The sequence below is a fragment of the Sinocyclocheilus rhinocerous genome, unplaced genomic scaffold (genome assembly GCF_001515625.1).
Source record: "Sinocyclocheilus rhinocerous isolate Xijiao unplaced genomic scaffold, SAMN03320098_v1.1 scaffold554, whole genome shotgun sequence".
Taxonomy (NCBI): Eukaryota; Metazoa; Chordata; class Actinopteri; order Cypriniformes; family Cyprinidae; genus Sinocyclocheilus; species Sinocyclocheilus rhinocerous.
This window is the reverse complement of record NW_015627893.1, coordinates 828378-844373: the sequence shown is the minus strand read 5'-3', so window position 1 is coordinate 844373 and position 15996 is coordinate 828378. Positions and strand designations below refer to the sequence as shown.

Genomic DNA, 15996 nt, shown 5'->3' with positions numbered 1-15996 from the left:
TTTGTATTTGCTTATTAATATTTTGTACTTATTAAATAAATTGGTCCTACATCTAAAACACCTACATAAAACTGTTTAATAATCTACATAATGACTCAATGATCAGTTAAATGCTTGAATGATAGTTAAATATATATATATATATTAAAACTTTTGTTGAATCTGTGAGATCATTTGAATTTGCCTTTTCTTTTTAAGATACATTTCAGCAATATTAATACCAACCCTTATTCAAGAGTGGTGCTTGATGCAGCAGTTTCTGAAAGACACACACATACAATACACTCGTAACCAAAAGTGTATAAATTATCTATGAATACAGACACTAAACACATTGTACATTAATACCCACTTATGGTCAGACATTATATTATCACTATTTAATATTTAGTTAATTATCAATGAACATAAAATGGTAGTTAAAAACCACACACAAGTTAAGAGAACCCATCATTTATTCATGTTTTTTTGCCAATTTCCCACTGCAGCTTTGTGCATACAACACATTAAATTATGCACAGATAGAATTCCTTCATTCACAGTTTCATTAGAATTAATTATAAACTCAAGTCTGCTACAAAGTACAGTGTCGAGAAACATTATAAAATACTCTTTTATTCTCATTTAAAAAGACAACACAAATAAATATTTAATAAAAAGAAAATAGAGGTCACGTTTGTTAAATTAATTCCAAACACAAACATTCATTGGTGTCATTTCCCTGCATGTGAAACAAAATCCCCCATGCAAGAATCATGTGTTACATTACGGTGCTTTAACCTATTAAAAAAAATGAGAGAAAGGTGTCCAATATTGCGGTTTATTTTTTTGCTTTCTGCCTCAGATTCTCTTCAGCCTTCCACTTTATTTTTTATCAGTGTTTTCTTCTAGTGCCTGATCACTACCAGAAACAACCCCAGGCTTTTTGTACCACATACTCCTGTTCTTTTCCCCATTTAGCTGTGAAGCTCTCCAGTCATGGAGTTCTGTGCGAGTCCATCATAGTGCAGTACAGTCCGGATACTGGGCTCATCTGAGTTCTGACTCGGTCACATCTCTCCTCATATGATTGTCTCAGAGCAGTTCTGCCTCATCGTCCTCATCCTCAGAGCCGGACGGACCCTGCCGCACCTCCTCATACCACTTATTAGTGAGCGTCTTCATCTGAATCCGGCCATGCAGCAGATCCTTAGAGAGGAAGGAAGAACGACAGATTACAAACCCTATTTTTTTTCATATAGCTGGACTAATCTGTATGAAGGTTTGAGCAGTCTCACCTCTTGTGTGAGTCTACGGGTGAAGAAAGGGTTCAGATACTTGGCATCAAGCCACAGGAAACCCTTCAGATCCTGCCTCTGAAAAATCTGAGCTTCATACTCTTCCTCTGTCAGCTCCGACAAATGCTCAGTTTCAATGGCATTACCCTGAAAAAGAGAGAGTTATGCATGTTTGCTCTGTTCCAAAACCTAGTTGCCATGCATCTTAAAAATAAATCTAAATAAACATATTGCATATACTGTGTTTATTTATTCAAAACATTAAGCATTTCCCCTTTCTTTCCGGATTTAATGATTCATGTTTTAGAGTGTTAATACCCACAGTAGCATAATAGCTTTTATTCTGCATCTGCATGAGACTTATTCATGAAACATGAGCAGATATCTGTGTAAATCATTTTTTTTTTTTAAATCATGAAAGTTTAAATTTTCAAAACATTAGTACAAAAAAAAAAAAAATTACAGCTGCTCTGAAACACCCAAACCATCTGTAATTTTTCAGGCAAACTGATGATACTGAATTTTGACAATATTTATCATAATCTTGAGTTTGTTTGCCCATATAAAAAATGGCAATGTTGTGCTAACGCTCACAGATCTGTTTTTATAAGAGTGAAAACTCTTTTCTTGTAATCTTAGTGTTATATTGTGATGTTTATCAAAATAAAACTGCTAAAAAAATGCAGATCCTACTTCACTGGTATTTAATCATTATAGGCTTATGATTAACTTTATTCTTATGCATACAGGCACTGTATTAAGCAGTAGATGAAGTAATGAATGAAAAGTGTTTCTGTTGCTACACGAAAATGTATGAAACATCTGTGTGTTTGACAAACACTGCATCAAATCTTCTTTATCTGCAATAACATACGCAAGCATTGCATGAGCGCCACTATGGGAAACAGAAAGTTTCTAACTTTACTTCTCCATTTTCAACTCCTTCCCATAAGTGGCACATCTCGCCGTTTGGTTACATCCAGACCCAGACAAAGTCAAACACACTTTTCCTCCCATCAAAGCCTGTTGGTAGTTTTGCTAGTCTAGCCTGTTCCTGCCGGTTCACACCTGACAAACTGTGAATGAGCGTACATTCACACCCAAAATACGAAATGTTTTACATGCAGAAAAAAAAAAAGAAGAGAAAATGGGAAAGACAAAAGTTCTCTCACCATTTTCTCAGTTTTGCTCAAGTTGATATATTTTTTGTTCTTGCGCCGTGATTGGCTCTCCTCGATGTCCATGATGCGGATGAGGGGCATGGTCCCGCCCCCCAGCAGCAGGATGGTGAAGAGCACGATGACGATGGTGGTGGTGCCGATCAGCTGCCGCTTCTCTATGGGCTCCAGACCCAGATGAAGACTGAGGGCGTACGGGATCGCACCCCGCAGACCTGAGCATCAGCACAGAGGACGTGTGCTTAGATTCAACTACACATGCAATTTCATGAAGTTTTATGTCTATATGGAATATGTGTATTTCTAAATATACAAATGATCATAAAACAATTGACATAAACCACTAAAACTAAAATGTAATTTAAAATGGTGAAGGAATAGTAACTAATTGCTGTCTCTGAAATATACTCTGAAATCATAATTAAAAAAATTGACTTAAAGGGGTCATGAACTGAGAAATCAAAATTCCCTTGATCTTTTGACATTATAGTTCATTGAGTTCTGAAACGTACAGAATGTTTTTATAGTACAAAGTTTCTCATTAGTCTAAAAACAGCTTATATATTGAAGGCAGTCTGCCAAAACAACAGCTTGTGGAATGTTCTACTCTATGATGTAATAGTGTGGATAAGCACCGCCTCCGCAGAAGATCAATGCCTGCTTCTACATCACTGCCTGTCTAGCCCCGCCCACCGATTCTACGTCACTGCTGTATAGCCCCGCCCCCCGATTCTACATCACTGCCTGTCTAGCCCCGCCCACCGATTCTACGTCACTGCTGTATAGCCCCGCCCCCCGATTCTACATCACTGCCTGTCTAGCCCCGCCCACCGATTCTACGTCACTGCTGTATAGCCCCGCCCCCCGATTCTACATCACTGCCTGTTTAGCACCGCCCACCGATTCTACAACACTGCCTACATCACTGCCTGTTTAGCCCCGCCCACCGATTCTACATCACTGCCTGTTTAGCCCCACCCACCGATTCGTGCACGTAGTGTTTACGAGAGCGGTTAACGCACAGGTCTATGCAGAAACCAAACAATAAAGATGCTTTGAAGACAACAAGACGCTGTTCAGTGCCAAGCTGTGGGAAAACAGTCTTTGCGTTACCTTCCTTCTGATCCCAACATTAGGAAAGAGTGGATGAACTTTATTTTTAATGAAGATCCAAACCGCATCAGTAAGAACTCTGTCCTTTGTTCACTTCATTTTACCGCGGATACATTTACAAACAAGGCACAATTCGATGCAGGATTTTCAAAAATATTGAAACTAAAAGACCTGTGCCGAATATATTGGATCCGACAGTAATGTCACAACACACAAGTATGAGTAACTGTTTTTATTACGTCGACGCTATTGCTTTGTCTGTCATTACAGATTGTTTGATATGTACTGAGCATTTATGCGTTTTTAACCTAAATCACAGCAGTGTCCATCTATGAGTAATGTACACTGTCAAACATACACAACTATTAGCCAATCATAGCAGTGTGCTTTTACTTCAGAGTCTACAATCCTCTACGCTTATTCATACAGAGCTTCTGATGAGGGGGTTAAAAACAGGACAGAAAATAGCCTGTTACTTCTAAATGTTTTTTTTATGTAAAAATCTTGATAACATTATGCGTGTACCTCAGAGAACAGTACAAAATAAAAAACAGAGGCAGTTCATGACCCCTTTAAAAAAAGTCCATGTCCATGTAATTAACAACTAGCAAAGTAAAATGCGCATAACTAATATGTTAAGTGGATGTAGGATAAAGAAATGTAAATGTTTGAAGCATAAAAAGTGAACATATAAGAGGTGACTGCAGTTTACATTTACATTTAGTCATTTAGCAGACCCTTTTATCCAAAGCGACTTACAAATGAGGACAATTAAAATATAAGATTAAAACAGAATAAGACAAACTCACTTCAAGCATTCAAACCACATGGAAATGAAAATGAATCATCTTTTGGGTTTTCTTACCACTGAACCACATGATGAACATCATTTTGGGGGTGATTTTATGATCTCTGAAGAAGTTGAGCAGAAAGGAGAGGGGGAAGATATTTACAGCCCGACCGACAAGAACCAGAACCTGTGACAGGAAAACCCAAACAACTAAGTTCTGAATTTTGATTTAAAACTGATACACATTATAATCATCAACTTGTCTTTTTTTATTATAAGTGACATCAGATAAAATTCCAAAGAGCCAGTGACATCTCACACATTCAGCAAGCATTCATGTTTCATCAGATATTGAACAGCAGAGAGAGCCATAATGCTCTGGAATGAGACAGACAGCTGAAAACAAGCACTTCGGCGACACGTACTATACACCAGATGACAAACGACAGCTCGAACTTATGAGGGAAACTGAAGATAGACAACCCCAGGAATGCAAACACACATGTTTCTGTGGAATCCAAATACAAAAGAGAAGAGTAAGGTTAATGTTAACAGCAGCTCCCTCTGTGAAGCAGCAGGTTTGTGAGGAACTCACCACACATGAAGGCCACGGTTCGAAGCGTCTGCTGCATGAGAATCTGAGTGACTGGCGATAAGTTATGATGAGTATAATGAGACATGACAATACCTGAGAACAGAATGGCCATGATACCTACAGACAGAAAGAAATCAATTCTAATGAATTTTGATGCTGAAATCACAACAATATTTTACTAATAAAATAGTATTACACATGTCTCAACTCAGCAGGATCTATTTTTAAACTCACCGGAGAGTTTGATGCCCTCGGCAAGACCATACGGCAGGTATGCAAATATAATCATCATCCCAAACTCCAGAGACGGAGTCTTCCTCAGGTCGAAGTGTTTCAGAACCTGCATACTCTCATTCAGAAATATAATCTCACAGGACCTCAGTAGAAATCTTTAAGAGTTCTTAAAATAAACACTCATATATGTATATATACAACAGTTCTTTCTGGCCCTCGAATCTGATTGGCTGATAAGAGTGCGATTTTAGAGTGATCTCAGAACTCCAACAGCCGTTTCACAGTTTGTAATTGTATCACTCCGTTTGCGGTACTTCTTACAGCGAGTGTCATGGCGGGCGCCCAAATCTAGTATCATTTTATAAATATTACTGTTTTTGTGTCACGGAATGTAGTTTTAAGAGGTTTTCAGGCGAGAATGTACTTGTTTATAGTTCAAATATGCAGTTTGTTAATAAAGATAACGTCTATTTGAAAACTTGCTTCGGCGTTTTCGGACATGTGAGCTCCAGATGGTCAGCGGCCGTACTGCGCTTATGAAGCCGCCCGAGAGCAGCCTCAACTCAGCCAGATCTTCTGGAATTTACTGCTGGCTCTGATGTCTCTGTAGTGGTTAAACATGAGATGTAAATCCCATGTTTATGTAAATTCAATGCTGTATATCAGAGCGCTGCCTTTGTACTTTTGACTGAATTGCCTAGCCCCTTTTATGATGGCTGTTGTTGTTGTTGTTTATTAAATATTATTATTCAATAAAATAATATTTAATATAAACATTATTTTATATAAATAATAGTAGTATTTAATAATAGTGTTTAGCATTGAGAAACCGTCCGTCCGTGTTCGTGATGGTGATTTTAGTTACATTGAATCTAATGGGCAGCTTTGGTCTCATTAATCTATTATTTGTTATAGAGAAGATCATTTTGGCAAAATCCCATGTTTTTGTCAATTCAATGCTGTATATCAAAACACTGCCTTTGTACCGTTGACTGAATTGCCTAGCAACTTTTATGATGGCTGTTGTTGTTGTTTATTAAATATCATTATTCAATAAATAATATTTTATATAAACATTATTTCATATAAATAATAGTAGTATTTAATAATAGTGTTTAGCATTGAGAAATGGTACATGTTCATAATGGTGATTTTAGTTACATTGTTCCACCATAAGATTTCAAATGTTTTTATGAGTGAGTCAGCAGTAAAGACTTTTATACTGAAAAATAAACACAAACGGAAGTTATTTTTAGTTTCAACAACAGACTGAGGCAGCGAACAAACGCACTGAGCAGCAAAATCACCCTTAATAGATGAAAGGATATTAACAGTACGACAAAGATAACGCTTTCCTCAGAGGACATTCTAACTAACGTTTATTTGTTAATACGAGAACGATCTGAAGAATGAATGCTGTATCAGATGCAGTTACGTTAATCACACTCGCTCAGTCCATCTCTCTCTCATAGTACACCACATAATACAGCAAGCTTTTAATACAGTAATACAATAAGCTTTCAATGAAAAAAATTCAACGTTCCTTCATTACTAGTTCTAAAGTGATGTTTATTAGGTTTATTAGGAATTAGTAACGGAGGCTTAAACTGTCAACTTTAGATTTGAATCCGTGGCAGAAGGAATTAGTTCTGCACAAAAGAGAGCTTTTAAAGACACTCCATTGTTGTTGTTTATGTATTTACACACTCGTGCCGTCGAACTGTTGTATAAATGCAATATCACACTCGTAGACGTGATATATTGCTGTATATCGGCACGCTGTGATTACCTAAGGCACTCGGGCCTGCAGCCTTGTGCTTACGTCCGAATCACAGTCGTGCCGATATACAGCAATATCTCACATCTACAAATGTGATATTGCTTATATATATATATAGATATATGCATTCATAAAGCTAATTAATAAAAAACATTAATAAATAAATGTATTAATGTATTCAAATTAATAAATGGTAAATTAACCAACTAACTACCAACCAAAATACATTAAAACACAAAAAAGCATTAGGATACAATAGCAGAGATGAGACCAGTGAGTGTGCCCAAAGCCGCCGACCCAAAGAACATCTTCAGGAAGTAGCCAAGCGCCTGCATGAAGGTTTCCCAGCCTGTAGAGACATCTGAGCCAGCAAAGCCCTCCGCTGTACTGAAATACCAACAACAACACATACATCAACCACTGCTCACATCTACTAACACAATAAAGACTGAAAATGAAAGCAGAATATGATTGAATTGTTCCACATTTTAAATACATAAAACGGAAAGCTGTTTTGTAAAATGATTAACTGAATTATGTGCATCTTGTTTGTACCATCCTCTGATTATGTATTTGTCCAACAGGCCCACTGATCGTTCCTAATCTTTAACAAATAGCTTGTATTTGGTCAGCAGGGGGCATCAGAGTCACAATTACATTCCTACTGTACATACATGGCCACCAACATATGTCAAACACTGGAGTGTTCATTTAACAGCTTCCACCGGGACTATTAAACGCTACAAAAATTCAGAGCATGAACCATAAAGAGATTCAGTGACTGAGCCACAGATGAGCTGTTGATACTTTTAAAACAAACTGTCATATGTTGAGCATCCAACATCAAATGCATTCATTTGTCTCTGCTCATTTAACCGATAGGAGAAAGTATTTTAAACAGTGAACAAATTACATCACAAACTGATAATAAAACCACAATAGTGGGTAGCAGGTAAGATTTTTTGTTTGTTTGTTTAATTAAATAATCCACTTATCCATAACTATCTTGACATTATGAGCCAGCCTTATGACGTGGATCAATGCATTGGAAATGCCCCCCCTTTCTTTAAAAGAACAGTTCACCCAAAGGTGAAAATTCTGTCATCATCTAGTCACCCTCAAGTTGTTCCAAACCTGTATGAGTTTCTTTCTTAAGCTGATAACAAAAAAGTTATTTGAAGTATGTTGGTAACCAAACAATGGGTGGTAGCCATTGACTTCCATGGTATATTTGTCCATTCCGTACATCTATACAAGTTGTACCAGGTGATGATAAAGATCAACAAATATCTTATCATGCAGGACAGCTTGGCCCACGGGTGTAAAACTACACCCAGAGAGAAATTACTACTTTCTAGGAAACACACAAACAGCTGATAACAGCAGCTCCACAGACTCATCAATTATGAATGAGATCATTTTACCAACCAACACTCAGGAGACAGTCATAGTACACACTCACAATGACCACGAGAAACAGCCAGAGTAAACACTCACAATGAGCACAGACAACTCTCCAGCTGAGCCGAGAGGAGACTAGATGAGGAGAGACGAGAGACGTGACGGGACAAACAGTATGAGAAAAGAACAAATGAGAGACAAGACAAAACACGAGACTAGATGAGAAGAGACGAGACAGAAAATGAGATGAGAAGAGAATAAGACAAGATGAGGAGAGACAAGAGAGAGAGAGAGAAGGGACAAGAGAGGAGATGAGGCAAGACAAGTGAAGACAAGGGACAAAAGACAAGAAAATAAGACATGATGAGACAAAAGAGACTACATGAGAATAGACAAGATAAGAGAGACGAGAGATGAGAAAAGAACAAGAAACGTTAAGAAGAGACTACAAGAGAAGACATGAGACAAGGCGAGAAGAGAAGATGAGACAAAAGACAAGAAAATAAGAGACTTGAGAAAAGACAAAACACAAGACGAGATGATAAAAATAAAATGAGAAGAGATGAGAAATGTGACGAGGCTCGTTGAAATGAAATGTTCAAAAGACTAGCTGAAAAGAGACAAGATGAGAAGCAAAAATAACAAGAAATGTCAAGAAGAGACTACAAGACAAACAAGACGTGAGACAAGACCAGAATGGAAGAGACAAGAGAAATCAGATGATTTGAAAAGAGAAGATAGACAAGATGCAACCATAAGAGACAAGATGGGACAAAAGAAAATAAGAGACTTGATTAGAAGAGACAAGAGACACATAAGACGAGATGAAAAAAATGAAACGAGAAGAGATGAGAAGCATGAGGTAAAAGAGACAAGATGAGGAGTGAGCAGAGAACAAGAAACAGAGACTGCAAGACAAAGAAGACGTGAGACAAGACTGAAATAAGACAAGACAAGAATGAAAGAGACCAGAAGAGAGACAAGAAGAGAAGAGAAAACAGATGATTTGAAAAGTGAAGAGAGACCAGCTGAGATTAGACCAAATGAAATCAGAGACGAGAAGAGATGAGACTAAAGCCTCGTACACACCAGGACGATTATCGCGCACGCTTATCCCCGACATTTTTCGATGCGTCTTTTGTGTTCATACCCAAGCGATTTTCGCTGGCGATGAGCCGAGTGAATGTGCAAATTCACTCCCTGACATTAGATGGCACTTAATGAAAAACAGAAATTATTATTATTTATTAATAATAATATTAATAAATAAATAATAAAATATATAATTTTTTCCCCCTCGTCTCAAGAAATATCCGCGTCCACATGAAACCACGAAACCGACACAAAACGATGTAGTATACATGCCAGACCTGGGCTGATGATGTCATCGTTTCAGAAAATATACGGACTCGCTGTCCACACGAAAACGCAAGGGCGGCGTATTCAGATTTATCCACTCTGGCACCCGGTTTAAAAAAAGATCGGTTTCACTCTCCCTAAATGCCGGATTCGTCTGGACGAAACACCTATACGATACAAAATGTATGCGTATACAGCTAAACGCGTCTCCGTGTGGACGGGGCCTAAATGAAAAGAGATATGATGAGCCAGCAAATGAGATGAGATATGAGACAAGACGTGAGGGGAAAAAAGGGATGAAACAAAATAGATTAAACTAAATCAAATTAGAGGAGAGAAAAAGAAAAATAAGAGACACATGGAGACTGAAAAATTAGTGTTTACTATTGTCATTTTTGCATTATTGACACACTATTTTCCTAATTAATGCTGTTCAGTTGCTTTGACACAATCTGTATTGTTAAAAGCACTATATAAATAAAGGTGACTTGACTTGACTTGAAAAAGGTCGAAACACATAATACAGCCACTGCAAAGCCACACTGGGGTGCATTTCCCGTACAACGACGTAACTCACTGATTAACCACCATAGTGCAATGCATTGTTGTGGAAACTAACTAGTCACGACTGTTTCCTGAACACGGTTGCATCTCCGTCGTTTGAACCACATTAGTTCAACAATTTAGAGCCGTTGTTATGACGTCACATGCATGTGGTGGAGTAATAACTTCTGCTAATTAACTGATTCGAGATCTCTGAGATGCTGCTTTATTGAACATGGCACCTGATGACTAATTTACTATGTTTTGTTCCCTGTCATTTTGCTTTATTTGATGTTTGATTAATCGCGGGGTTCCTCTTACGTTCCCATAGGCATTATGCACATGCGCACTCTTCAAAAACTGCGCTTATTGAGGACGCGCTAAATGCATCGACTAAAATGTATATATATTTAAATAGAATGGAAGATATAGATTGTACTGCATGTTAGCTTGCTTATTGTGCCCAAAAGCATAATTTATTTAAGTCCATATGTCTTACTAACAAGAAAATATGCTTCTAACCACAGGTCAAGAGCTGTAGTTCCTACCACGTGAGTTTGCGACGCTGTTTGCGAATGTTTGTTTGAACTATGGTTTCGGGAAACACCGAATCGTTGAACTATGTTGGTAATGATGGAACTTGCGACCATAGTTGGCTAACGATGCTTTTGGGAAACGCACCCCTGAGCTACTAAAGATACATGAGCGTCAGTATGTGCTACAGCAGACCACATGTCTCACCCTTCCTGCTCAACTTGTTTGTAACATGACATCCTCTGGATACATGAAGCTGTCATGTTCTTTCTCATTCATACCAAGAGCACCTGTGTGAATCTACGAAAGCACAGGTAACATGAGGGTCAAACGTCCCATCCACAAATGCCCTGTACAACATTTAAGAACGTTATAAACACGTCACAGTACGTAAGGCCAAGAACTCCTCGCACATTACCACTCGCTGTGAGGTCAGCGGTTAATGATGGTTTTGATATTCCATTAGAATCAGCAGTTTCTACACAAAAGCACACAGACAGCTGGATACAAGCCTGTTGCTAAAACAAAACCAGCATGATGGCGTGTATTGCCTAGTCTACTGACATTAATAATGTATGTAAACCTACACAAGCACAAAAATAAAAGTCCTTCAAACATTGTTTAATGGAAGATGTGACACTGTATAAATGTTTGCAACATGTTTGTTGTTTGCAACAGCAACAGCACGTGAATTAAATGTTTAACCTGTATTGCTTTAAAGCAGATGGAAATAATGTAGTTTTGTGATTGCGCACAAGTGCAGTGTCCCGTGAGAGTAACTCTACCGCTGAGCTAACACTGATGTGAATGCATGTGGCGTTGTACATTATATTGAGACGGAGGGAGGCGCCAGAACTGCAGCTGATAGAATGTGCGCTGTAGCACGATACAATGATATTTCCTCAAAAGCAGATCGTGGAGACATTTTAATCGTCCACGATCAGAAATAGTCATATCGCACACCCCTAACTACCAAGTATAATCAATCTCACGCACACAAACAAGCACAACGAAATCACTTCACACTATTAAGCGGCTGTGTTATGAACATGCAAAACTGTATCGCACATGTGCTACAGTGGTAAATTTATTCATCGCACATACCAGTTTTTTCGTAGCACGTGCGACATATATGTCGCAAGGGAATTTTAACACAGTATTTCTTATTATATTTTTCATTTGTAGAAAGCCGTATTTATTTCAATTTGCCTGGAATAAAATAATTACTTAAAAAATAAAAAAAATTGCTAAGGTCAATATTATTAGCCCTCTTAAGAAATGATCGGTTTGATTGGCTACGGAACAAACCACTGTTGTCCAATGACTTGCCTAACTAACCTAACTTGCCTAATTAACCCTCTAAGCCTTTAAATCTTAAAGCTGAGGATTAGTATCTTTCAAAACAACTAGTAAAATAATATGTACTGTCATAATGGCAAAGACATAAAAATTTGTTTAGACTTGAAAAAAAGAATTGTTAATGCTCACAAAGGAGGAGAAGCATTTACACGTTTATCAAAGCGTTTTCAAGTGTCAAGAACAGCCGTGAGAAGTATTATCAAGAAGTCTGAAGAGACCCACACAGTGGAGAACAGCGGCAGGAAGCGAAAGATTTCAAAAAACGTTGTAAAAAAAATTATTGAAAGAGGTTTCTAAAGACCTAAGAACAACTGTCGTCTTGTGTTGTAGTAGTGTCTCACTAGTGAATGATTTAGTCAAGTCTGGGATTGATAGACCAAGACCAAGAAAAACTCCTCTTCTGAAGAAGAGACACCTCCAAGCTAGACTGAAGCTTGAAGGACAACCTGGAGAAAAACTATGCATACTAGAAACGTGTCCTTTGGTCAGATGAGACAAAAGTAGAGCTCTTTGGCCATAGAGATGTTGCCTATGTTTGGAGAAAGAAGGGACAGGCGCTCAACCCAAAGAACACCATCTCCAGAGTGAAACATGGCAGTGGCAGTATAATGCTTTGGGGATGTTTCAGTTCATTTGGAACTGGGAATCTCGTCAGGATCAAAGGAATCATGAAAACGAAAGACTACGAGAAGATTTTGAAAGGCAACCTCAGGCAATCTGCAACAAAAGATGGTTTGGGTCGACGTTTTGTCTTCCAGCATGATAACGACTCAAAGCATACCTCACCTCTGGTGAAGAACTACCTCCGAATGAGCAAAGTGAACATCCTTGACTGGCCTGCACAAAGCCCAGATTTGAATCCAATAGAAAATCTGTGGGGCTTACTGAAGACCAGAGTCCATGCCAGGAGACCAACAAATCTGGAGGAGCTTGAGAGATTTGCCAAGGAGGAATGGGCTGTAACTCCTCAGGAGACATGCCTGAAACTTGAGAACTACAACAAATGACTAAAGGCTGTTATCAAGCAAAAGGGATTCACCATTGGCTATTAACATCAGATGGCTAATAATTTTGACCTGTAGACTTTTTTTATTCTTGGCTATAATTTTGTTTCTATTTGTATGACAAACATTCCAAGCTTCCTAAATAAACTATTATGTTTAGAAATGCTGTGTTGAAAAAAAAAAAAATTCTCTCTGTTAAACAGCACTTGGGAATTATAATATATATATAAATACAAATACATGCATGTATATATTTAAGAAAAATATGTTATGTTTTTATATTAAATAAATATATTTATATATAATATAAAATATAATATAATAATATAAACATATATATATATGTTAACGCATTTATTACACAGAAGTAAAGCAGACTTTCATGTGGTCATAAATCATGGGATGTGGAAGCAGAAAATGGGCAGAAGGCTGAAACCGACAGAATGAGGATGTCTGCAGGCCACAAGGCCAGCGGCAGCTTGGCCACAAACTAGAAAATGAAAAAGTGCCTGACACACTTACATCGAAGCCTGCTGAGATACAATGTGGGACCAGTTTATGTGTGAGATATCAGAGACTGCAACCAACTCCTGTCACACAACAGTTTCTCCCAAATGTTGCTGGTCGAGGCTCAGCCAGATTGTCTGTGAACCTCTCTTGAACAAGTCTGCATTTAATTACTGCTTTTGCTACTTGCAATGCATGACTTCTGTATGGAAATGACATCTCTTATGATTGGCTGGCCTCCACACCTCATTAAAGGGGTCATGAAACCAAAATTCCCTTGAACTTTTGACATATAAGAGGTCACTATACTATAAAAACATCCTGTAAGTTTCAGAACTCAAAACTTCCTTGTTACTCTAAACAGCTTTTATTTAATCTAGTCTGCCAAAACAACAGCTGGTGGAATGTTCCACTCTATGATGTAATAGTGTGGATAAACCCCACCTCCGCAGAAGAAGATCAACGCCTGCTTCTACATCACTGCTGTTTAGCTACATCACTGTCTGTTTAGCTCCGCCCACCCATTCTACATCACTGCCTGTTTAGCCCCGTCCACCGATTCTACATCACTGCCCCACCCACTGATTCTACATCAATGCCTGTTTAGCCCCCCGCCCACCAATTCTACATCACTGCCCCACCCACTGATTGTACATCACTGCCTGTTTAGCCCCGCCCACCGATTCTACATCACTGCCTGTTTATCCCCGTCTTCCAATTCACGCATTTAGTGTTTACGAGAGAGGCGAATGCAGGTCTATGCAGAAACCAAATGATAAAGATGCTCCCAAGACAACAAGACGCTGTTCAGTGCCAAGTTGTGGAAAAACAGTATTTGCATTGCCTTCCTTCTTATTCCAACGTTAGGAAAGAGTGGATGAACTTTATTTTTAATAAAGATCCAAACCGCATCAGTAAGGTCCTTTGTTCAGTTCATTTTACTGCGGATTCGTTTACAAACAAGGCACAATTCGACGCGGAATTTTCAGAAAGATTCAAACTAAAAGACTGTGCCAACTATATTGGATCCGACAGTAATGTCACAAGACACAAGTATGAGTAACTATTTTTATTATGTGGTCACTATTGCTTTGTCTGTTATTACAGATCGTTTGATAAGTACTGAGTATTTATGCATTTTTAACCTAAATCACAGCAGCGTTTATCTATGGAGGATGCACGCTGTCAAACACACACAACTATTAGCCAATCATAGCAGTGGGCGTTTACTTCAGAGTCTACAATCCTCTACGCCTATTCATACAGAGCTTCTGATGAGTGGGGTCAAAAACAGGACAGAAAATAGCCTTTTACTTCTAAATTATGTTTCTTACGTAAAAATCTTGATAACATTATAAGTGGACCAGTTCATGACCCCTTTAAGGCCATCAGATTAGATTTCACTTCAATATCAGAAAAAAAAGCTTTATTTTTATGGGCTTTTTTATTTCTTTTATTGAGATAGGACAGTAGAGAGACGACAGGAAAACATTGGGTGGAGAGAGGGGAGCAGGATCCGCAAAGGACCTAACAAACTCGGGTCGCCGTGAGAGCAGTTGCGATGTATGTCAACGCACTAACCTTGAAGCTCTCGGCACCAATGAAAAAAGCATTATAATATTGAAAATAAAGTGCATTATCTCTATTTTTACAATGTAAAAATTACATTCAAGACATTTAATCCCATTTTTATAGTTAACTAATAGTTACTAACTCGATACCGTAATGCAAAAAATCTCATTCTCAACATTGCGGTTATGTAAATATTTTTGAGCTAAGCATTAGAAATAAAAATAGGCATATATACAGTGAATAACGTGATTGAGCCTATGTTTTGGAACAAATTACCCAGCAGAATAAGAATGATCAAATTGTTTATATAACTATCACAGTCTCTGACCACGGACTTAAAAGTTGATGGCTGGAGGGTAAAAAATGCTAACAGATATTTCCATCCTATAAAAGAATTAACAGTGTTATTATTTAATTAGTGTTTCCTACAAACGTATGTAAGTGTGAGACTTCACACGCATGGCTACAGGCTATTACTGGTATATCAGTAATCCAAAAAACAAAATTAATTATCCCTTTAAGATTTTATTCGTTTCTATGATTTTTCCATGGACACCCTATAGTATAGAGTAGTAATTCAAAACTGAAAAATGAAAACATTTCATTTCAGGTGCTGTGCAGTTTTGAGGTCATCTAGTTTTAGTCTGTTGAGGACATTATACCACCCATGGCCAATAATAGTAGGTCCTGGTTCAAGACCAGCAGGTTTTAGAGGCCTGTGCAGAGCTGATTTTATTTCATTGTAAACAT

General features: G+C 38.0%; 1 protein-coding gene across 2 annotated transcripts in view; it reads right to left on the bottom strand.

Moving 5' to 3' along the window:
• Positions 1–452: 452 nt before the first annotated feature.
• slc9a8 (solute carrier family 9 member 8) overlaps positions 453–15996 on the bottom strand; it is a 46315-nt gene continuing 30771 nt past the window's right edge. For both annotated transcript variants that reach the window (XM_016548353.1, XM_016548352.1), the window contains exons 9-16: positions 7222–7354; positions 5188–5293; positions 4954–5070; positions 4784–4866; positions 4434–4545; positions 2450–2670; positions 1278–1424; positions 453–1188 (exon numbers count right to left, since the gene is read on the bottom strand). In XM_016548353.1, the coding sequence (XP_016403839.1) occupies positions 1075–1188; positions 1278–1424; positions 2450–2670; positions 4434–4545; positions 4784–4866; positions 4954–5070; positions 5188–5293; positions 7222–7354 (1033 nt within the window). In that variant the 3' untranslated portion in view covers positions 453–1074. The remainder of the gene's footprint in view (positions 1189–1277; positions 1425–2449; positions 2671–4433; positions 4546–4783; positions 4867–4953; positions 5071–5187; positions 5294–7221; positions 7355–15996) is intronic.